We start from the raw sequence: 24,294 nt of genomic DNA on the forward strand, positions 1-24,294 counted from the left end.
TGTCTTGCAAGTATACCATCTTATAACCAGGTGACAAAACATAATTGAACAGACATTGTCAAGTATTCCGAGTCCTCATGGGATGCAAGTTTCAAGCAGATAGTGGATAATGAATGCCCCCATTTCCCCCCCCCCAGCCCCCAGATCAAACAAATATATAAGGAACACTTTGCAGATCCAGTCTCCAATACTATGAACTACAAGAAAAAAAGAGCATACTATCTCAATTACTCTGACATCGTAGAGCATGACTGCTTTTTCTTAAGACAGAGGGATTCACAAACACAAGCGAAAAATTGACTTTACCCAACAGCAGATTACCTCTAGCCTCACTGACTTTCCTTGCCGAGTGCAGTGGCCCAGATGATTTTGGTATGCACTGGTTCAGTGAAGCAGACCTGGCTTTAGCTCCTAGAAGTAGAAGCTTAGATCAGGTTTAAAAGTAGAACTATGTCAGCAATTAAAGACATGCCTAATATTTCATATTTACATTTAAGTACAGGATGCACAGATCTATTCAAACACAAAAAGAGATGCCTTCTAGAAAATTTAAGCTATATTTAAACTTAACTTAGCTGTACCAGAACTCACTTTGAAAGAAATAAAAAGATGATTTTAATAAAACTTAAAAGCAGAAGAAAATGTTAGTAAAGATTTCACTTTAGCACTAAGATCCAATTACTTAAGTCTCAAAACAACTGGAAATACAACACAGCTATGGAAACATTGGCAGACAGGGACCCCTGGAGGTCCCTATCCAGCCTCTCACCCAGAGCAGGGCCACCACCAAGATGAGATCAGTTGACCATGCTTTTGTTTAGCCAAGCCTTGCAAACCTCCAGGAAGGGAGGCTCTATGGCCCTGGCTGGGTAACCTGTTCCCCAGCTACACAAGCCTCCCATAATTCCCACCCCATCTGCCCCAAATGCTACATCTCCTACTCCACAATTTGTGATCATTTCCCATTGCCACATTACCTGGTACTACTGAGATGAGTTTGGCATCACCATCTTTGTAGCTGTCCTCTTCAAGTAACTGGAGACTGTTACAATACCTCCCCTTACTCTCCTTTCTCCTTGAGTATACAAGTTGAACTCCCTCAACCTCTCCTTGCAGGTCACATGCTCGAAGACACTGACCATCTTCGTAACTCTCCAGCTGACCTCTTCCAAACAACCCTCTTGAACTGGGGAGGCCCCAAGACATAACAGAGTAATCTGGGCATCACTGAGCCAAGGGGGGAATACCAACTTCTTCCAGCGACAGCACTCGAGCAGATGCTGGAGGCACACTTCTAGCACCCAGGTCACCAAAGATGTTGAGCAATGCAAAGTTGTGTCACAGATGTTGGACACCAACAGAAAGCATCAGCTTGTCAGACAGCCAAGTAATTTGTGTTTGTTTCAAAGTGAGTTACAGTTTGTGGCAAATTCTGTTTCTTTTCACTGTTTACCATTTTAAAGCATGTCATTATAGCATGACATTTGGCAGGCTTCTCTTCTATTTATTCTCAACTATGTCAGATACCAGCTTAAAATTTAAGCCTAAAGCAGGAGCATAGTATTTAATTAGGTTTATCCAATTACAATAACCAGTTCACCAGAAAGATGGTCAGAAGCAAGCTGATTAGAACTAGGATTTAGGAGAGGAAGACAGCAAGCCTATTTACCTGCTCCCATTATGTCTTTAATTTTGGCCAGAAAATGAGTTGTCAACTACTGTTTGTGGCTTGAGTGGAGAAGCACTGTTGGCTGATCGAGCAGTCCTGGCTCAAATAGGAACCAGAATAGTGTTTAATACAAAGCCAGAAAATACATTGAAATTAGTAAAAGAATCGTTCCGGTTGGAAAATACCTTTAAGATCATCAAGACCAACCGTTAACCTAACACGGCCATGTCCACCACTAAACCATATCCCTAAGCGCCTCATCCACATGTTTTTTAAATATCTCCGGGGATGGTGACTCAACCACCTCCCTGGGCAGCCTGTTCCAATGTCTGACAACCCTTTCAGTGGAGAAGTTTTTCCTAATATCCAGTCTAAACCTCCCCTGGCGCAACTTGCGGCCATTTCTTCTTATCCTGTCGCTAGTCACTTGGGAGAAGAGACCAACACCCACCTCTCTGCAACCCCCTTTCAGGTAGTTGTAGAGAGCAGTAAGGTCTCCCCTCAGCCTCCTCTTCTCCAGGCTAAACAACCCCAGTTCCCTCAGACGCTCCTCATAAGACTTGTGCTCCAGACCCCTCACCAGCTTCGTTGCCCTTCTCTGGACACGCTCCAGCACCTCTATGTCCTTCTTGTAGCGAGGGGCCCAAAACTGAACACAGGATTCGAGGTGGGGCCTCACCAGTGCTGAGTACAGGGGCACGATCACCTCCCTACTCCTGCTGGCCACACTGTTTCTGATACAGGCCAGGATGCCGTTGGCCTTCTTGGCCACCTGGGCACACTGCTGGCTCATCGTCAGCCGGCTGTCAATCAACACCCCCAGGTCCTTTTCTGTGGGGGAGCTTTCCAGCCACTCGTCCCCAAGCCTGTAGCATTGCATGGGGTTGTTGCGACCAAAGTGCAGGACCCGGCACTTGGCCTTGTTGAACCTCATACAATTGGCCTCGGCCCATCGATCCAGCCTGTCCAGATCCCTCTGCAGAGCCTTCCGACCCTCGAGCAGATCAACACTCCTGCCCAACTTGGTGTTGTCTGCAAACTTGCTGAGGGTGCACTTGATCCCCTCGTCCAGATCATGTTTCCTTTAGCACAAGATGATGAAGCAAAATTATCTTATCTCTGTTAAAAATTAGAGCAAACCTCTGCTTCCGCTTTAGCCAGCAAGATCATCATCAAGAAAAAGCAGCATGAAGAGCTATGCTGTTTCTGGGACTCTTCCCTTGGAAAGATGGGACAATGCCATTCATCTCCAAAAGAAGACACTTCATCTAATCATACCTTCTTCAAAAAATATCCCCATCCCCCAAGGTTCTTTCTGTCCTGAAAGGGGTGAAGCTAATGTAAAGTCTGCACGAAGAAAAGGACAACCATACACTCAGAATAAATTCAAGGTATGTCTACTGTGCAGATCACCAGCAGCCACAAAGCCTGTGCCTGCCTGCACTTTGTGACAGAAAAGAACTCTTAAAACAATGTAAATCCCACGTGATGACACCTGCCACATCGCAAAATGCATTTAGTACCTGTGCCATGCAAATCTAGCCACATCACAATGCAGACCTCCTCCTCATTTGCCTGAAATACCCCAGTCAATTACAATACAAAACAATAGATTCTAGCCTTCCTATGAAATCTTACAAAAATTGAAGCACCACTGATGTGATTTTACTTCCTTACACTATTTTCCCAGACAACTGTTTAATAAACACTGCTTCAAAGAGACAGCCACCTGCAAAAGCTAAAGTACCATAACAGCAGTAATTATAGTTTCACTCTAGCTACAAACAGACCCATATACCTTTTGGAGTTGTCTTCAACAAGTGTAATCTAGGTTTTGGTACCGCTTTCAAAGGGACAGATCCCGCAATACCATTCTCACAGGATGGTTTTGAAGGCCATTCTCCATTCTTGATGATGACTGTGGCACTTGCAGCTGCAAAAAAGAATGACAGGGAACTTGTTCTAGGCAGCGTCTAGTTTGGGGAAAATGAAATCCTAAACCAAGCCTGTTTTACCTGAGGCTTAAGTTACGAGAAACACAAGTTGGAATAAAAATACTATGAAAACTTCTGATATCTTCAGTACAGACTGATGAACTCTAAAGATGAGTCTGACTGTTACTCTATGACTGTTACATCTCAGAACTAGACATACAGCTTTGAACTTTGCGTAAGAGAGGGTTATATATAAAAGCATATTGATCAAGATACATAACTAGAAGTCTGAGCTTGCTGTATAGAGCAAACACAGAACACATTTCCGTTTAAGCCAAGAAAAAGCATCATCAGTACATAAAGACATTCTGACCACAGAATTGAACATAAAAAAATAAAAAACTCTCATGCAACACCTTTTGCTCTTCTCTCTTGTTTGAGCTGAGCACGTTGTTTCAATGACACAGTGCACACACCACCAGCAGACTCTGCACTCCTGTACTCCTGGTGGGGCACTAAAATTGTGAGCCCAACTCCATTCACCAGCTACCAAACAAGTTTTAATAAAGGTACCTGCAGTCTCCATTCATAACTGCAACCTCCTCAGTAACAGCAGACCTCAGAAGACACCCACCTCCAGGACACATACCTCTCTCCAAAGGAGAGCTGAAGTCATGCAGCAAAATATTTCCCGCTAAAAGGGGAAGACAGACCCAAATTGGGGCAAACAGGACAATAAGCAATTGCTATCTCACATCAAAATTGAGTTTCCAACTAACAGGGCAGTTGCTAGAGACGACATTCTGTTCCATTTCAAAGGAATTTGACAGCGGTTTGGGTTTAGTGTCACAATGAAAATTTTTACTTGAAAAAAGAAAACTGAAATTTGACAAAAGCATTCTTTTATTTTTCCAGAAAAAAAATGAAAATATTACTGAAGTAAGTATAGATTGAATACACTTTGGTTCAGGTACTAAAAAGTTATGGATACTGACACATTAAAGAGTAAGAAGGACATTGCATTTACCAGAGACAAGCAAAAACTAAGTCACACTGGAACAGTTTGTCACATTGTTGATTTTTCCTTTAGTCATTTAGAGAAAAAAGGGGCATGTCATATAATATCAGGTTTGCCTCAGATTAAATGAGACTTTTTTTAAACACTAAAGGTAACATTAACTACCTATCCAATATTGTTCAAAAGATGGAACATACAGCCTTGAGATTATTTTAGTGACTTATGCTAGTGCATTTAAAGACATGTAAGTTAACTGCTTCAAAAAGATTCTTTTTGGCCATGAATCAATACAACTCTTACATCATTAAGAGGGACAGAACTGCTTTCCCTTTTAGAAACATACGCAACTGAAGCCTTCGTCTTTTTTTTTTTTTTAAAGTTGGAGCCTCTCTAAAGGCACAAAAGATAAATATTTGCAAAAAAGTATACATGAGGAGCAATTTGCATACACATCAATGTAATGTGGGAATCTGACCCCGATCAACATCAGATCATTCAAACTAATTCATTCTAGCAAAGCATGAGGCCTGAAGCAGTCCTTAACTTTTTCCGTAAATCACTAAATTAAGGATTTTTGCTCAGAGTTCACTGCAAGCAGCCTACAAACTGCTGTGCTACTTTCTTCTAAATCAGAAGCATGGCATGGAAGTAACACTTTGGATAAGCAAACACACTTCTGCTGTGGGACTAGTTAGGGCGCTGTTTCTTGGTATTAGAAGCTCAGGAGTCAGCTAACCAGGCTATGTGCAGAAAAAAGGCAAACTTGCAAAGTTGGTTCATTATATGATTCAAAGATGGTTTGTCACAGAATTAGGAGTCGCTATTGCAATCCGATGAAAGATGGACAGATATGAAGTCATCTCACCCTAGCTAGAGTCTAAAGGGTTTAAAAACGCAACTCACTAAGAGAGTATTGACTGTACAGAAGTGCAGCTCCAGGTCAATTGCTAGGATCAGCTTTTTAACTTGTAAAACACTATTTCCTTTGTATGCAATTATTCTAATGCAATTCGAATTTGGATTCTTGTTCTTAACCTCAAGAGTTTAAACATCTCCGTGTGCACAAATCAAAGTATTTCTCAGCTCACCACTGAAATTGGGAAGTCTCTTTACTGTTAAAAACGTAATTTTTCAATGTTCAAACTGACAGCTTGCATACAAAATATGCTTTTATTAACAACATTTCAAACTTCATGATTTCCAAAATTCTCAAATAGTAAGTCTTTTTAAAGACAAGAATAATAAAACTCAAGTGTTAATTAGACAAAAAACCCTAATGCTGCCACAGGAAATTATCAACCCAAGGACATCCCGTAACAAAGGGCTGAGCTGACACAGCAGGAGAAACGCTCTCTTTTGTAATTTTTTTCCTGCTAACACAAGGCAAACTCCTTAAGCAAAACAAGCCAAGCGATTTTGTCAATTTAATACTGTTGACAGGACCACAATAGTTTATCATAAATTTCATTATATTCAAAGCACAAGCCTCCCATCCTGATCTTTGTGTGTCCCACCAATCTAATAAAAAAATTTTAGGTTTACAAATACGGAATTTTTTCTTCCCCCGATATTATTGTACAGTAGACTAAATGAAAGAATTAAAAAAACCTCCAAGAGCAGCACTGTGCAAAGTAAATTCATTAGTTCTTTCCAATTTGATTCAAAGTCATAAAAACTTCACCTTACTAACATACAAATCATACGTAACCTAAATTCATTATACACACAAAACCTGACCATCAGACTTAAATCATTCTCATCAAGCATAGCAAAAACTGAAGAAAAATCACCTCGTGGAAAATCAGCAAGTCAAAACATTGCATACATTTACCAACCTCCACAAAACAAAATACATGCTTTAAAAAAAGAAATAAATAAGAATAGAACCTACTTCTTTTCCCAGTAAACGTGGCTAACAAAGGAATAATACAAAAGCTGTAAGATCCCACTACCAGCAATGTCAGTAAGGTAATATCATAGTGGCTTCCTGAGTCAGTCGGTGGCGTTAGTGTAGAATTGATGAAAATATCAGGAGAAAAATTAGTTTCTGTGCAACTGCGGAGTCCTCCTGGTATAGTCATTTAAAAAGGATCAAAGCAAGCTCAAAGCCAAAGAGACTGCAGCCATGTTCAACCTCTCATAGTGCTCTTGCTTGCTCTTCGTGAATCGGAGTGGAAAAAAACTGTAAGCTTCAAGGCAGTGGACAAAACAGATTAAACCAGCTAGCAAATCAGACTAAATAAGGAGTCATCTGTTTGGATACTTAATCTGAATACATGTCTTTGTTGTGAAGCGATGACCCTTTCCTTTGTTACACGAGGGAGTAAAACGAAGAGAGGACAAAGCTGTAAGCATGTAAGAGTTCCAGATACAGTCCTAAACCTGAACAACAGAAGTCAGCATGGCTCTCACGGTAACCGAACCAACCTGACTACTCAGGAACATGCACTGCATATTTTACTACACATACTCTTATTCCTTTGAGGAATATGCTAGGTTTTTATTTTTTAATGAAGGCATTGCAGAAAAAAAGAACAAGAAAATTTAGTTATATTTGTATGCATGCATGCGCATACATAAACTATAGACGTATTTAAAGCACAGTTCTCTTTTTCAGTCCATTGAAGACTAATTTAAATGACATCTAGCACAAAGGAAAGGCCTTTGCCCCGTCTCCAAGACATAACAGATGATGCAATAGTAACAGAATATTTGAAGGTACTCATTTGAATATGTATAGCTGGGAATACTGATACGTCTGACAGTCACTTGCGTGCTATTTCCTTCACATTTTTGCCCCTAGAACTCCTAAAACTGCTGGTACAGGCCCTTTGTAGAGCTTCAAGTCAAAGCTAGTTCTGTCAGTTTTCTCCCCAGTTTTAATCAAGATGGATTTGGTTCAGGCCATACACCAATGCTTAGTTACCTCAGAAATTACAGAAGTCTACTCATGCAAAGTTTTACCTTCTAAAAGCAGTTTCACTCACCTGCATTTTTTCTTAAAACTCTGAAAGCAGGTATAATCTGGTTCAAAAAGAGCATTTAGTATCAAAAACCTTTAACATGCTGTTCCCAGTATTATGACAGGTAATCCATTCACACCAGACTTAATTTCTTATCACACTATATGTAAACACAAGGAAACTTTTGCTCAAGAAGACCTGCTGGTTTTGTAATGTTTCAGGACAGAAGAGGAGCTGTACAGAAACCTCTACTCAAACCAAAATCCAAGGCTCAAAGCTCCTTCAGGTGGCATGCCTCAAGAAGGAAAGTTGTAAGTTAAGAGGTCTCACTCCTTTGAGCAAGACCTAGAACTAATAATAACTGAGAATTAACACAGCCCTTTGTCAGACAGAACTCCCTTCTAGGGGATTTTTTTCAACAAGCAGTTGACACTGGCTATCAGTTAAAACCCGTAACCTTGATGGATACTTACAATTACTGCTGAAAAGACTTCGCTCACTCTGAGTGCTGCTGACTGATGAGATGCTAGGCGTTCTCTCAAGCACCGATCTTTTGACAGGCACTTTGGATTTGGTGAGCGGTTTACCAGAACTAGCCCATGAGGCTGGAGAACTTTTTACGGAGGCATGCTTCTCTCTTGGCGAAGATACTATACCTGTCAGTTGGAGGGGAAGGGAGAGAAAAGAACAAAAGGAGTTGGAAAGAAGATTAAACAATTGCTTCTTCTACATATATGCTTACAAGTAAAAAGATTTACACAATAGAAATACATAAAAAGGCTTAATCTACCTCACATGGACATGGTAAGAAATGCTGTAAATGCAGAAAAACAGTTCCAAGGATTTGAAGGATCCCGTTTTACCTGCATATTGACCTCAGGAACAAGTCAAGAGCTTTACAGACTGGCTTTCAAAGCGGACATTTGCATGCACAAATATGGTTAGCTGGACTGTCAATTCCATAAAAATAACCTCCGGCTCAAAGACAACCCAAGAAAGATTCTTGTTTGTTCCCACCCCCAAAACAGAGATTCCCCCCTGCCCTCAACCCCCCTTCAGTTGACAGAGCACTCCAAAAGAAAATATCCCTTCAAGGACACAAGCAGCACTAGAGTATCAAATTGTGTTGTACTCACATAATATACCGAAAACTGACTAGTTCTGCAGAACCAGTTTAAGAGCACTCCCCAGAACAAAGTTCTTACTGACCAACTGGTGCAGATGCATTTTTGCATTAATCGCCGTTTTCATTTGAGCTTGTTGAATACAAATGCCCAATAGCTAAGTTAATCAAAGAGGAAGGGTATCTATATAGGAGACAGGTGTACCATCTTCAAACAGGAGCTTACTCTGGTACTCCTAACAAAGCAATTACACTTTCTCAAGACAATTTAAGTTTAGTTAAACTTTTAGTTTTTCTGAAAAGTGTGCACCCAGATTAAAACTACAATGGTACAAAGGACATTCACAGACTTGTCTTTCCAGCGCTGAGTTGACTCCTGTCAGCTCTGACATCAAGATCTTTGTACAGTCCTCTGAATAACTATGCAAAAGATTTTAATTTTTGACAAAAACAAAAGTCGAGATGGAAGACAGACTTACATATTTTAAGAAAATATTTTGTTATTTATTATAACAAAATATATTTCACAAAATATCTTAACTTCTGATGTCATTGACATTTTCAAGTCTGACAGACATAGTTTATCTTACTTGAAAAGAGATTACTACAGTGTTTCAGACTTGACTTAGAACAACCAAGTTTCTACTTAAAGTAGAAACTCCGCACCTGGAGTACTATGTCCAGTTCTGGGCTCCCCGGTTCAAGAAGTACCGGAAGCTGCTGGAGAGGGTACAGCAAAGGGCTACAAAGATGCTTAGGGGACTGGAACATCTTTCTAGTTGAGGAAAGGCTGAGGGACTTGGGTCTTTTCAGTCTGGAGAAGAGAAGACTGAGGGGGGATCTTATCAATGCTTATAAATACTTAAGGGGTGGGTACCAGGAGGATGGGGCCAGTCTTTTTTCAGTGGTGCTCAGTGACAGGACAAGAGGTAACGGGCACAAACCTGGTCATGGGAAGTTCCATCTAAACACGAGGAGGAACTTCTTTACTTTGAGGGTGGTAGAGCACTGGAACAAGCTGCCCAGAGAGGTCGTGTAGTGTTCTTCTCTAGAGATATCAAAACTTGCCTGGACGCATTCCTGTGCAACCTGCTCTAGGTGAACCTGCTCTGGCAGGGGGGTTGGACTAGATGATCTCCAGAGGTCCCTTCCAACCCCTATCATTCTGTGATTAAAGGGAATACCCTTCCCTTTATTCTTGTCACTATAAACCACATTGCCATTTTGCTTAAGCTATGTAAAAGACTGTTGAAATATGACAAAATTAGCTAGTAATTTCACTTCACTCAACATTGGTTTTACTGCAGGATTTCCACTCTTAAATACCAATGATCAAGAAACCATCAATTTGCACTAAGACCAAGAAAGCACGACATTAAGGGGATTACATTAAGATTTAGGCAAGAAAAGCACTTATGCCCAATGTCTGCTTTTCAACAGCAGGTGGTGTGACAGGATTAGACAACTTGTCTCAAAACATTCTGTATCAAGTACGCAAAAACAGCAACAGCACTAGTAAAGGAAGGTATGTTCATATGTCCAACCTATTTCCCTCAGTTCAGATCAACTCAGTAACAAAAAAACCCTACATGCAACATATACTAAACATGCATTAGGATATTATATAATACTGGTCACTGAACATAGCACACAAGCTTCAGTGAGTAATTAAACACGCTTTACATCAGACCTCCCTTCAGAGGTGCACTTCTATTTGTTTGGTATTACTATGCAGAACTGTGATTCTATATATGGCTTTACTCTAGCCTGGTATTAAATCTCGGAGACAAAATTATCAGCCATATTCTAGAATTTCTTTAAGTTACTGCAATGGACACTTGAATATATCCAACTCACTAAAGAGCATCCAACCTTTGTCATGCTGCGAGAACACCATAAACCACAAGCTCACACTTACTGAAAACACTTCTGAAACACACAACATAACTGAAATCATTTGTGTGTTTGGAAAAAGAAAAAATTTCTGTGACATCTAAACTTCATACAACAAATGTGACAGCTTTCTGAAATTTTCCATGTTGTTTTCTAAAAGCTCATTTCATTAATGGATCAACATACCAGAAAAGTAATTAGTCCAGACCAGTCAGAAATTCCTTTTCTAAACAGCCTCTCAGCAAAACAAGGTGCAAAAATCAAACAAACCTCACCCCCCCCAAAAAAAAAACCCCAACAAAAAAACAAACAAAGAGGGCCACTGTACAAACACTGCATGTTAAGTTTGTATTACTTAGTAAGTTAAAGCTTTACATTTCCAAAGGCAGCTAGAGGAACAAATGCAGCTTATCAGCTGCATTTTTTGTTTAGAGATGACGGTAGCATGCTTGATTGCTATTGTGCTGGACTCATTCATCCAGTTCAAAAGGTACAGGAATGAAATCCTTTTTTTTTCCTTCACAGTGAATTTCTCTCAAGAGGGGTTGAGGCAAGCATGTGAAAATGCTTGGTCCTCTCTCGTACAGCACGTTCCTCATATATGATTTGCAGCCAGCCCAGCTTCTCTGCAGACACGGGAACACAGCAGTGCTCTAAACCAGCTGTGAACTCAAATCCATTCAGCAAGCACAGCAAGCTCTAGGACGTCCAGTTTCAGAAGCACATCAAACAGAAGACCTTTGCTCTTTTCTTAGTTCTTCTACTGCTTGGTGCTTTCCTATGAGGCTTCCATTAAAATAATTACTCAAGCACTCAAATACATTTTTTCAGAAGCCCAGCTCAAGGGAGTATTTCTTTTAAGTCATGACACAAGATGATTAAGCAGCTAGTGTAGGTGTGACCTCAACGAAAAACAATGATTTTACAAAGTATTTTTAAAAGTACCATTCCTGAAGAAAGGAGCAGCACAGAATTAAATCAAAGGCTTTGAAGACAGAAGCAGGAAGATATAGTATATAAACAAAAGTAGTGGTAACAAGCACAAAAGCAGGATATTTAGTGAACCATTATTATGAAGACAACAAGCAATAGCGTCAAAGTAAGAGGCTTTCATCAGTTATTTAATCTAGTCACTGAAGTAGAATACTAGAAATATCACATTCCTCTGCAGTGAAGTAATGAGTTGGCAATCCTTTAGAAAAAAGTTTCTATGCAACAACTACGTTACTTCAAGTATGTTAAAGTATCTCTTGTATTGGAATGGAAATAAGCAAGGAACAAAGCTCATTTTTCAAGAAGCTCTGAAGTGATATTTCATATCCTTACTCAAATAATCATCATCTCATATGAATCCCTCATAAGGGTTATTGTTAAGAATAAATTAAGGCTTCCTTTAAATAGCACTGGGGCCTAAAAAATTCAAATTGAGAGAATAAACATATGCTAGTAGTGGTGACCTTGGGACTTTGTTGACACGAGGCAGATTGTAAAGTTGCATATGTATTCTCCAGTTCTGAGATTCCATGTCCACCACTTCAAAACACAAACACATTTCATGTCTAGAACTGAGCACAGAGCAACCGGCATTCACAGATCTATATGACATCTGGAAATGAATGGTTGGAAGCCTTTCCGAAACAGAAATTTAGGGCAGACTAAGTGCAAAAGGAGTCTTTGGAAGGATGCTTTTTGTTGCTGGTTTTGTTTAACCCTAAAGCAGTAATAGTTGGTTTGGCCTTTCATTGCCTTATCTCTTGAGTATGTTGAACTTTGGTTTTTTGTCTTACGCTTTTCTGATTTTTCCTGCTGGTTTAAAAATCCAGAGGGCTCTACTTTAGAAGTGCTAAACTTCTTAGCTTTTAAAAAAATAATTAAGCATGATGAAAAACCCCAGTCTAAGCCTACAGTACAAGGTCTTTATAAAGCAAGGGGAGTAAACCTTCAAGAGAATATATTATTTTTTGGCATCTATTGAAAGGAGCAAGTAAATCATGGAAAGACAAACTGGACTTTGGTATTGTTTCCAGCAGATCGATCTTAACATAGTTGTAACAGCATTTATGGTTGCTATTTTGAGCACTGTAAAGCAGTAGCAATACTAACAGATTTCTGATGGCTGCAATACATCTATCTCTGTGTTCCTTCGAGGAATAAACAGCATGTTCCATAATTCTACCAAAGATCTACAGGTAATCTCTTTCTAGTTATCACTCCCTTTTGAAGTCTCAGATCACCACCAAAATTACCAAAAGAAAAGGCAGGACACAGTTATGTTGGTAGTAATGCCTCAACTGCTAAACATAAACATGGACAAAGACAGGGAATGTTAAGTTACTGATAGGTCTTGAAATATTTATGTGAGAAAGATTTATTTGTTTAGGGGATAACAGCTGATCAGAGAACAGTTTACACAGTAAACAAGACCCAATTCCCCATCTGACGCAGACTTCCACAGTATTGTTCCCATTCACCTACAATCCTTACGAAAGTGCTCCTCTTGGGCACACGTATCAAGGAACCAGCAGCAAGTTAGTGCCAAAAACATAACCAGGCTGCCAGCAGCCAGGTGGGTAGGTATTCATGTGTTCCTCCTCTTAGAGCTCAATGTTCTTAGACGGAAACTGGAAAACTGATCTTCAGTGCTATATAGCATTACATTAGCAGTTAAAAACAGCCAAACCAACCCTTTTCATTCTCTCAAGCAATTCCACTGTCAAAAGAGTGATTGGGGTGTTTTCAATGGGGGGGGGGGGAGAAAGAACAACATTCATGTACACCTGCTGTTCCATTTCCCTTTTTTCCCCTTCCTGTTTTGCCCAGTTATGAAATTTGGCAGACTTCCTCCCAGTTAAACCCTTCCACAATCAGAGAGACTCCTCTCTTCCCATCTTTCCTCAGGATCAACTCCTTGCAAGTGACCTCTCCAGCACCTAGAAATAGCCCTTCTCCTCCCTGGCCTCAAGTCCGAACTCACACCTGCCCTCCCACCTCCAATACTGTCTGCCATCACGCTGCCTGCTGGATTTACTCAGTTTTAGGTTTTTCATTTTGTAGGCTGAACTAGAGCAGCCCCATGAGAGACCATGTCCGCACAGTCATGCTGTCATCTCCCATGACCCCAGGTAGAACCAGTCTCCCAACAGTAGGTAGTTTTACACCAGCCTCCCAGGGCAGCTGCACAGCTGTGGCAAGACTCATCCACTCCAGCTTTGCTAGGAGACTGTCATAAGCTGGTTGCATCCTGACTTAAACAAACAAACCCCGACCACTAGCTTTAACACAGCTGTCGGAAAGTTCTGTTCACTTAGGAGTAGTGGGCACAAGGAGAAGTCAAATCAACATACTACAAGGAAAGCTGAGGCAAAAGAAAACCACCAACTACATCCAAATATATTTTTCATTATTGTCCAGCTCTTCATACCACACACCCCTTCATGTTACGCACGGAGAATTTTTTGATAGTTTTCAGCTTTTATACCCTTGTTATCAATAAATATTTTAAGTTTTCTGTTGCAGGAGTTTGTGCAATGCTTGCACAAAAAAGGAACCTCACTGTAGCAAAAAATAAATACGATTTTCTTCAGGAAGACAAGGATTCCTATTTCTCTCCTCTTTAACCTTCATCCCGAGAGAATTCAGAACCAACCAGTACAGGCGAAGAGTTATTTGAAGACACACCAGCATGTCCTTGCAAGTAAATGACTAGGTACCAAGAAATTCCCCTGCAGGGAAGTGGTGCACACCTCACTCCTAAAGGAGAATATTCTTATAGATGCATCCACATTTCTGACAGCATTGATATGTGGACTGCTAGTATCAGCCTCTGCAAGTATGAACACATTTCTTTCTACAGGTATAACACATTAAAACCCTGATATATGGCTAGTCACAAGTCACCTGTAAAAAGTCAGGGAATTAAGTTCTCACGTGTTTCCAAAGTATGGTCACTGATGGCACCAGAAACAAAGCTGACAGCATGAAATGCTCCCTTCTGGAAGCTGGAAGTCAACAGAATACTGGAAATACCATAGACTTTGGAATAAAAATCATTTAAGTTCATCTTCAAACGCTGCCATCTCCCCATTTCTTCCCCTACCCCAAAAAAATTCAGAAGACCACACCTAAGGCTACCAAAGCAGAGGTAAATCAACTTGCTTTGAAATCATTCATTGAAACAGATCTCGTATTACCTCACAAACAAAAAGCCTTCTGCTTTTACTTGTTTCCTCATGGTCCATTTGACTTACAAAACTAAATAGGAAATAATTTATCCCAAATGGGTGTTTTTATGCTGAATCCTATGTAAGGCTTGCAAAACATGCGTAGTATCTATCAAGCCAAAATGAAAGAGAATTAATTTAACAATTATGAACAAACAAGCAAATCAGTATTTCAAAGTATCACTAAATATTTTGTAGTCTAACAAAACTTAAACATATTTCTGTACCATATGGGGAATTATTTTTCCTGTGCTTCAGTTAGTTGCACAGCACCAGGAAAGTCCCTTAGTATGATCAACTTTTCAAGAAGGAGAAGGTCTCACTTGTCCAAAATCATCTTCAAGGAAACACAGAATTCAGACTTTTGAGTTTCTCACTACCCAAGCTTTCATTACTCTAGTTAAACGCTATGAAAATATTAGCAAGTGAAAGAGGGACTACCACTGGGCTAGACTTATGGAAAAGTGAAGCACAGAGCTTTACTTGGTTATCAGTGACTTATATCGGAGACAAAATGGTACCTAAAATGTCAGAAATAACTATCAGACAGTGAAAGATATTTTGGTTACAAAGATGATTTACATGGCTTCCAATAATTTCTGGAAGTCATTAACAGAAAGTGAAGAATAATATTTTTGATGGTTTCATATCCCCAAATATTTTCAATTACGCATAAGGCTTGACAGAGCTTTCATAGCTAGGAGATCAACAACAATGCAAAGCTTCATACAGTGGGAAATAATTGAAAGCAATGGTATTATTTTAAGGCAGAAGTGTAGGTCAAGTAGTAGCATATCAGAAATCTTAACTTACAGGTAAAGTTCCATGCCTTGACATACTTACAGGTAGGTTATAGTCAGCACTAAGAGAAAAAACCGCAGTGGTGGGCTTTTACATTTTTAAATGTGAAGTAAACCATTTATATACCTGTTTTACACTGTTCAAACACAAATCAAACCATTTCCCATGGCTCAAAATGTCACAGTGTTTCCATCCAACTGCACGGGTGGTAGCACGAGGTTGCTGGGGCAGGCTGACAGTAGAAGAACTTGAAGCTACGTTCCATGGGACCACCAAATCTCCTTGGCTTCTCCAGTCCCCTTCCACCCTTCCCTTCAAGTGAGAAAAAGACATGACTTCCCAAGCCCTAATACCTCAACTATTAGCAGGCTATTACACCTCCACAGTGGTTATATACATCCAATTAGAAGGCTGTGTGTGTTTGCTGGGAACGAAAACAATAGTTGCTTTCATTTCTGGACCGGTTCAAAGTCCTGAACCAGGGATCCAAAATTACACACGCCTTCCAGTAAGAACTAGGTAACTCAAACACCTTATTCTGTGTCTTGAATTCTAATAAATGTTTTCACTAATATAAAACTAACATAGCAAAAGGCATACTGCCTGCCATCCAGTACTACAGAAATCTATGCACATGACCATGGAAAAATTACCTGTAGAGAATGAAGATTTTTGTTCGAGAAAGAGTGATTGCAGGTGATTCTCTCTTATAACTGAATGGAGACGAACAGTTACAGAAATATTTTTGAGGTGTCTAGCTTGCAACTGCAACCTGATTTCTAGATTTCTTGCAGAAAGGGGCTTTGCCATTTCACAAGCCACTTCGGTATACTCAATCAAGTTGGGCTCACCTTTTAGAGAGCCAATTTCTAATTCAGCAAAAACTCCGAGTTCCAGCCAAGATACACCAACACTGGTGAACAGTGGTCAGTAACCATTTTGAAATAAATTAAGAAGTTATTTCTAGCTTAACGTGCTCTGCAAATAACCTCACAAAAATATAACGCTTGAGATACAAGTTTTCCTCTCCTTCTGCTGTCTTCTGTTCAGGAGAGTATCAGGCAATTTCCTTAGAAGACATAATTCCTGTTGGGCTAGTGCATTACCACTGAAAACTTACGGTTTACATTTACAAGTGAGAAAAAATCACCAAAATCTCAACTCCTGCCAAGTTGCAAGGATCTTATAATGTGTGTTTTATATAGGACATTTCTCTTATTTCTTGGTTATAGGGGAGTTTCCTGCTTCCCACTCAAAACGACAGGGCATGATACAATCCACTGCTCCCAAGCTCTTCTTCTGGGAATAACACATACAGTAATACATTTTGGACAGACAGCCTGCTTCTGTCCATCAACATACACATTTGAGAGATGACACAAAGCTATACCAGCACTTCTCTTGTTCAGAGTATTTAATGGACTCACTAGACTCACTACACTGATTTGTCTTCCTGCCCAACAACACAAATACAGCCAGCAACTGGTTAAGAATTACCTGCGTTTATGTTAGTACCTCAGGAAGCAACGAGGTCATTAGAATTTGGACATTTTTAAGACTCAGCTTGACAAATACCAGAACAACCTAGTCTGCATTCGGTGCTGACCCAGTTACAGGCAAGGGGGGCTGGACTAGGTGACCTCCAAAAGTCCTTTCCATCCTGGATTTAGCTAGTCTGTCTGTAGTCTGAAGAAATCCTGACAGGAAACAACTGTACAGCTACCGAGTTATTTACCTGTGCTGCTGGAATTATACCAAAGCACAAGTTTAATACCAAAGTGCTCAAATGACTTAACTGGAAAAAAAAGTTATTCTCTACAGGAAGGCTTTAGCTAAAACAGGTAACTTGGTTTCGTTTACAAGGTGCCACTTGGCCACAGCAAGTGTACGTACAGTTTTACTTCAAAAACTTTAAAAACAGATGGGGTAAGCAGCAGCGGATAGGCTTTTACCTGAAAGGTGTGGTCACGTAATATAGCGGGGCTTTGGTAGCAATACCAAGTAACTCCTACCTTTCCCTACTCCTGCTTCTCCCACTCCGTACTCCCATCCTCTGATTTGCATCAGTATTATGTTTACCAGAGAGCAAGGAACCATGTTTAAGAATTCCCTTGGCAAGGGATGGGGAAGTTAACCTCATATAGTTTCATATGTCAAATCCTACTTTGTAGCACCAAAACATTGCATAAGCAAAATGAAGGGTAAGATGTGCGAGGAACAGTGGGTGTTGGCAGCGGGGCTAGGGAGAGGGGCATGAAAAAAAAATTTCTCTCATGGGCAGCATTAAAGTTCCAGTCTCATCAGATCATAGCACAAGTTTGAAATGTTGAGGTGCTGCTTCATGCTTTTACCTTAAGCAGCCTTTTTCCAATAGGAAAAATTTGAAAGGTATTCTACTGACTACCGTAATTTCAACATACAATGAGTCAAGGAGTGACAGATTTCGCTAAAGAAACTTCGGGAGTAGAAGTTTTTATTTTCAACAGCAAACGACTTCTGAAAGTGGATCTGATTTTTCATGAAGGGAAGAAGTTACTCCTATAACCCAGCCATGCTTACATTTATTTCTAATGATGGTGTCATAAATCTACCCTGGATTAATAATCTAAGGGACAAATACACATCTGTATCTATAGCCATCTCAGTTCTAAGACCATAATTACAGCTAGGAAAGCTCTAAAGTAGTATTTAGAGAGGTGATAAGTCTTCCAAGAAATTGGTGGCTTACAAGCAGGTCCCTAGTTCACTGAGCAAGTCCCTCACATGAGCAACGATCAAGTCAGAGAATAACCTATATCCACTTTCTTTGAGGGACTCATTCCACAAAGGACTACAGATACAGATTTTATCATGCTTCACCACCTGTATGTAATTAAGAGGAGTATTTCGGCCTGTTCTATAATCTAAGATTGAGTGGGTTAAAAAAACAAACAGGTTTTACTGGGTATAGCTGGGTGTGCACACTTTCCAAATTACAGCGTACTGTAGTGTAGTCATTTACAGCCAGGCTACCTTTGCCATTAGCTATATTGCCACGCTTAGAAATTCTCTTGTAGGTTATGTGCTTTTTTAACTGAATCTCTACAGTACAATTATAGAAAGTAGTTTCCCGTCACCAGATTTGAACAGCAGCCTACAGACTAGTTTTGAGATTCACCCCACCACCACCCTTGGTATTAATCAGTCTGAGCTTAAGTAGCAGCTGAAGCAGTAGTCTCTCCTTCGATTATGTTCTCCTCTTTCTAGAAACTATAGAGCTGTACCAAAATTAGGTTGAACAAAATATGCTATGTCCTGAAATAAGGACTTATTCCCATTGGGATAGCATACAGTAGCTTATCGTAAATGCTTTGAACCTGAGCTCTGTATTTTCTCCTCCTCACTTTTACATCTTTTGAGTAATTTTTAGTTGTAATTCGGCAAAGTACTGTTCTATAACAAAACTATAAATAATATATAAATATTGTTTCTTTAATAACACCACGTCCTCCTAAACACACTCCTTACAAGATGAGATTTTACCATGATAGGGTGTAACCTGCCTCTTCCCCCTGCCCTGTATTAGCAATTTAGATAGAATCATATTCAGCACCAAAAATACAGCTCTGTACCAGCCTAAACATTCTGTCATAAAGAAAATTAAGATGTCATATTTAATGTGAAGAAACTGGTTAAGTGGTAGTATTCCAGTGAAAAATTCTCTTACCAGAGCTTGATGACAGAACCGCTCCTTTGTGAGAAGGTGCTTTAATTGTGCAGGTAGCTTTATTTTCACATCCTCTCTTCAAGGGCAACACAGATGGCACCATTTTAACCTTGGGAGCTGATACACTTCGTAGTGTGATTGGGACTTTCTTCGGTATGTTCTTCTCTTGTGGTGTCTCATCTTTCACAGAAGGCATCTGTTTTTTTTTAAAAAAAACCAAACCAAACACACACCACCCCTGTGAGAAGCTGAAGATGACCCTTTCCATCATCTGTAATCAAATACTGACCACACAGGTAAGGGATATGCTTAGCTGTTTGCTGCCACATTGTCCGCATCTGCAGTTCGGGACCTCAGGAATCATCTCCTGAATGGCCCTCAGCAGCACAATACTGTAAGTTTGAAGCTAATCACTAGTACACACTAAAAGAAGTTACAGAGGTCATTTTACATCAGAGTTTCTTCCTCCCCAAACTCTAATTAAGCCATTCAGTTACATGACTGCACCTAATCTCAAGATTAATTCTTTACCAGCCCTTCCAATAGGTTTCTTGGTCTAGGTTGTCAGTTACAACACAGAAACAGGTTAAAATCTTTCACATCCAGGTGCCATAGATGACATAAATTCAGGAGTGGACCCAGGACAGGTTTAACATAACCGATTTATATGTACCACTCATCTGTCTTTCATACAGAATTATTGCTCCAGTTTATATAGGCACTAATTCATGACCACTCATGCTGTAAAGTTAAGGCTAGAAAGGTAAACTCATAAGAACATACAGGTCTTCATATGCTTTTCTGTGACTCAGGCCGATATGCAGAAATTTAGTGCTGCATATTAATTATGCAATTAATGCACTTGCCACTTTTGACTCCAATCCCCACCTTCATTTTCAGAAGAACACTTACTAAGTTTAGTCCAGCCGATTGGTCTACTGCACATTTTCTAGAAATTGCTCTATGGATTTTCCAGGTACCAGCAGAACAATTAATACCACAAAGGTTTCCATCTTGGCAACAGGGTGAATTAAAAGCATTCTCTCCAACCCTCAGCACCAAAAGGAAGGAGTGAAGCAGAATCCAAGCTCTGAAAGACTTTAGACTAAAAATAGACCATCCTTGCTTTCATGTTAATTTAGGTTTTCAAGTTAAATTGTTTATTATAATAAATAAATTATATTATTAATTTATTCTGTAATGTTTCAGAAATGGAGAGCTGTTTCTGTTTTACCTGAAGTAAATTCCTCCATATAAGCTTTACTGGAGTTTTTCTGGCAAATCAGTAAAGCCTGACAAAAATTCAGATGACACCAGTTTTACTGATAACAGCTGCTGCCTCCATTTCACTGATTTAACATAAGCTGTTGAACCCACAAGCAAACAACAGGAGGGACTCCATATAGCTTCAAGACTCCAACTCTGTGTCCCTACCACGTTTCCCAAGATGAACCCAGCCCCAAAGCTCTTCCCTTCTTTCTCACCATTCCTTTTCTTTTAACCTTCTTTCAGAGTATTTGAAAGCAGCACGTTTCTCCTGACAGGCAGCTGACTCGTCCGAAAATATTTCCCAACCAACCAGCACATGCATACCTCCCGGCCAGGAAGTTTGCACCTTCCAGCTGGCTGACTGCCCAAAACCAGGTATATGCCCTCTGCATGAGAAATATTTCCTGGCTACTTCTAAATATTCTAATAAGTCCTGGTTCTACTTCAAGTAAACAAACTCTGAAATTATTCAAAGCAGACAGTTAAATTAAGATGTTAAAAATAAAACGCTTGACCAACTCGTTGGTCTTGGGGTTTTCTGTGACTTAGTATTATTGTTAATATAGGCATAATATTTCTGTAAGTAAATTTTTGAAGTGTACTTTAGTACTAAAACATGTTTTGAAAGAAAAAAGACTGAAAACAGCAATTTATCTCTAATGTCTATTTAAAGTTACAGCACCACTAGAATTATCTTGATAAAAGCGCACATTAAAAGCTATATTTAGAAAGACCTTATCAAGTTACATTATGCAATTATACCAGTTAGACTAAATTAAGACTTGTTTGCTTTTATTAGAAATCTTATCAACTACATTGTCTTAAGATGACTTTACCAAAAAATTTATACCATGAAATAAGATGAAGGCTGAAGACACTAAATAGCACTTGAGGCCAAGTGCAACCAGTTTGTAAAACTGTACTTCTTCATTCCCTTTAGTAGGGAGAGACTTAACCTTCGAAATCAACACTACAGTTACATTTGTAGACACAAAACCTGTTCCACAATTTCCATTCAGCACTGTGCAATGCAGAATTCCCTTTTCCCAAATGTACAAAACATATCATTAAGTAGGTCAAGAAAAAAAGCTTACCAAAGGAACAGAGTGTAGGTCAGATGTTTCATTTGCCACATCTTTTAACAAGGCTGCTTCCAGAAAAATTCCCATGTTGCCGTTTTGCTGTTTTTCACCTCCAGACGGAGAGAAGTCTTGAGCACAGGGCTGCATTAAAGAGTCTGAACTTTCCATCTTATCATTCAGCATCTCTTTCGGGTTTTCTACACACATTGGAAGCGCAGCAGAAACTGTGGAGCATGCCGAATGGGTAGAGCTTGCTTTGCCAATGTCTTCCGGATTCTGTTTTAACACAGCTGTCTTTGAAGCCTTGTGGGAAGCATTTCTGGGATGTGTTGTGGCATGTACGACTTGGCTAGTGAAGAGGTGTTTGTTAAGATGTAGCTTATGGGGCTTATTCACAGGCAATTCCACTTTAGTACCTTTAGCTAGATCTATTTTCTTTTTCAGCACTTTTACAGAGGGGGACAACTGCCTCGGGGAAGCAACCAGTGAAGATGAGGAGACAGCTGTTAGTTGAGGGGACTGGGCAGACTGTTTTAATGCCGCACTCTCTCTTGACTGTAGCACAGGCCTAGACATAACCTTTGGCTTAACATTTTTGAAATTAGGTTTGGGGAAACTAACAATCTCAGATTTCTTCCCTTTGGTTATTGTTGACACAATAGGAGACCTGCCCACTGGTTTTCCTGCGGTTTGACCTGAACTAGCTTTAAGCAAAGGCCTTCTATTCTGTCCTCCTACAAGCGCCTCGTTTGGTCTTCGTTTAGGAGACTGGTCTCCATGTTCTGCCAAAGCTGAAACAGAAAAAGTCGTATTTTTTGATCGTTCTTTAGGGGTTGAAGTACGTAGAGCAGAATCACTTTCATCAGCCATAGGACTGAAGACCACAAAAGTTGCTTCGCATTTCAGCTCAGGCATAACAGTCCTCTTAAATTTTGGTACACTGCAAGATATGAAAGAGGTGGTGTGCATATCCTGAAGAGTAGTGTTTCCAGAGATACTTTGTTCTTTGGTTAAGGGTTCACTGGTTTTCTTTGATAGTTGTTCTCCATCCACTTTATCTACTGGAAGAAGGTGCATATTACTTACAGGACTATCCATGTATGTTTCAGCATTGGAATTCCCAGTTTCATCATGGTCAAGGGTATCCTGCAAGGATTTCACTTGGTCGTCTTCATTAATATGAATGCATGGTGATAATGCATCTCTCCTATAAGGAGCTATACATCCAGCAGCTAGTTTTACAGACTGTGCTTCTGTTTCCTGTGATTCTTTATCAGTCTCGTTAGTGTTTTTTAGATAGTGTTCAACACCTGCAGAGGCAGGACGATATACTTCAAGTTCTGAAAATGCATCTGGGCATTCTGAAGCCACTATTGCAGAGGAGAAATTAGGTGTTCTTTCTGAGCTGGTTCTATCAAATTTCTCTCTCGTGCATACTTCAGAAGAGATTAACGTTTCCCTCAGCTGCATGTCACCACTTTGATCAGTTCCCAGAGTTTCACCTATAACATTAGTAACATCCAATGTGCTCAGGTGGCAGCATGCCCTGTCCTTTACCAGGGACTGTGTGTTCTGCTCTGAAGCAGGAAGAGGTAATACACACTTAGAGTCAATCTGACTGTAAGGCACCAGTTGTTTGATACTCTGATTTTGCATTTTTGCCGTAGCAACATTACCTTTCACTAAGTTTGTTGTTTCTTTCAAGTCACTGTTCAAAGGATACACACAAGTCTGTTCAGTCACAGAAGACTTGCATGCAGCAACTGCATCTCCCAAGAAAGCTCCTGTGCAGTTGTATTTACCAGGTGTCTTCTGCAGATGAAGTTCTTCAATACACTGCTGTTTTAAAAGAATACATCTGAAGTCACTCTGATTTTCAAGAACGGTATCATCTTCATGTTCAGTCACTATGTTTTGGTCAGTTGCATTACCGTGTATCTCAGTGGCACAATTCTTTGAGGAAGGTGTAGCTCTGTCACATGCGCAGTTATTTCCATTTTCATCCCTTATAAGTAAGGAAGACTTCAAGCCATTCTTTGCTTTGTCATCTGACTTTTCAACATTCATTTTGAAGGCTAAATTTCAAACTATTTTCATTTTTACTTATTTAAAATCCCAGAGAAAGCAGATTATTCTGAACTTCGCAGAAAAAAACCCAGCTTTTCCCTGGAAAGTGTCAACTGTCCTAAAAGGTATTTAAAAAGTAGTGTTTTGTTTTCATGTTTCCCAAGAGGATTCAGAAGTTCTGGAATTAAAAAGAAATTAAAAACAATTAGCCAAAACAGGATTTTAAGACAATAAGCATGCTTAAGCTCTTAGTCTTTGAATCAAGTGCAGCCATTTTGACCAACTTCCTTAAGGTAATTAGGCTTTTGCAATGATGTTGTTTGTGCATGTTTACCTTCACAAGCCATTTCCGCTTCCCTGGCTGCCAAGCAACTTTGAACCCTTTGGTCATTTGCAATCTCAGATACTTGGCTTCCATGCAAGCAAAGGAACAATCCAAAAGATTTGGTTCCTCAACAGGAAAAAATTATCTGAGGGACTACATGATAGAATGAATCATCATTTTTCCCTCTTCCAGTAGCAGGTACTCAACAACAGGGTATGGTTTCT

General features: G+C 39.8%; 1 protein-coding gene across 5 annotated transcripts in view; it reads right to left on the bottom strand.

Annotated features, from left to right (window-relative positions):
- MTUS1 (microtubule associated scaffold protein 1) overlaps nt 1–23,745 on the bottom strand; it is a 94,000-nt gene extending 70,255 nt beyond the window's left edge. The window contains exons 1-5 of one of the 5 annotated variants that reach the window (XM_059817551.1): nt 21,691–23,745; nt 19,328–19,523; nt 8,064–8,240; nt 3,468–3,602; nt 322–411 (exon numbers count right to left, since the gene is read on the bottom strand). In XM_059817551.1, coding sequence (XP_059673534.1) covers nt 322–411; nt 3,468–3,602; nt 8,064–8,240; nt 19,328–19,523; nt 21,691–23,745 — 2,653 coding nt within the window. Of the gene's footprint in view, nt 1–306; nt 412–2,319; nt 2,344–3,467; nt 3,603–6,508; nt 6,703–8,057; nt 8,241–19,327; nt 19,524–21,690 lie in introns of those variants that run through there. The other 4 variants (XM_059817549.1, XM_059817550.1, XM_059817552.1 and 1 more) reach the window with 4 other exon arrangements.
- Between the last annotated feature and the right edge of the window lie 549 nt (nt 23,746–24,294).

Source organism: Gavia stellata, chromosome 5 (assembly GCF_030936135.1).
Source record: "Gavia stellata isolate bGavSte3 chromosome 5, bGavSte3.hap2, whole genome shotgun sequence".
In the NCBI taxonomy this organism is placed as follows: Eukaryota; Metazoa; Chordata; class Aves; order Gaviiformes; family Gaviidae; genus Gavia; species Gavia stellata.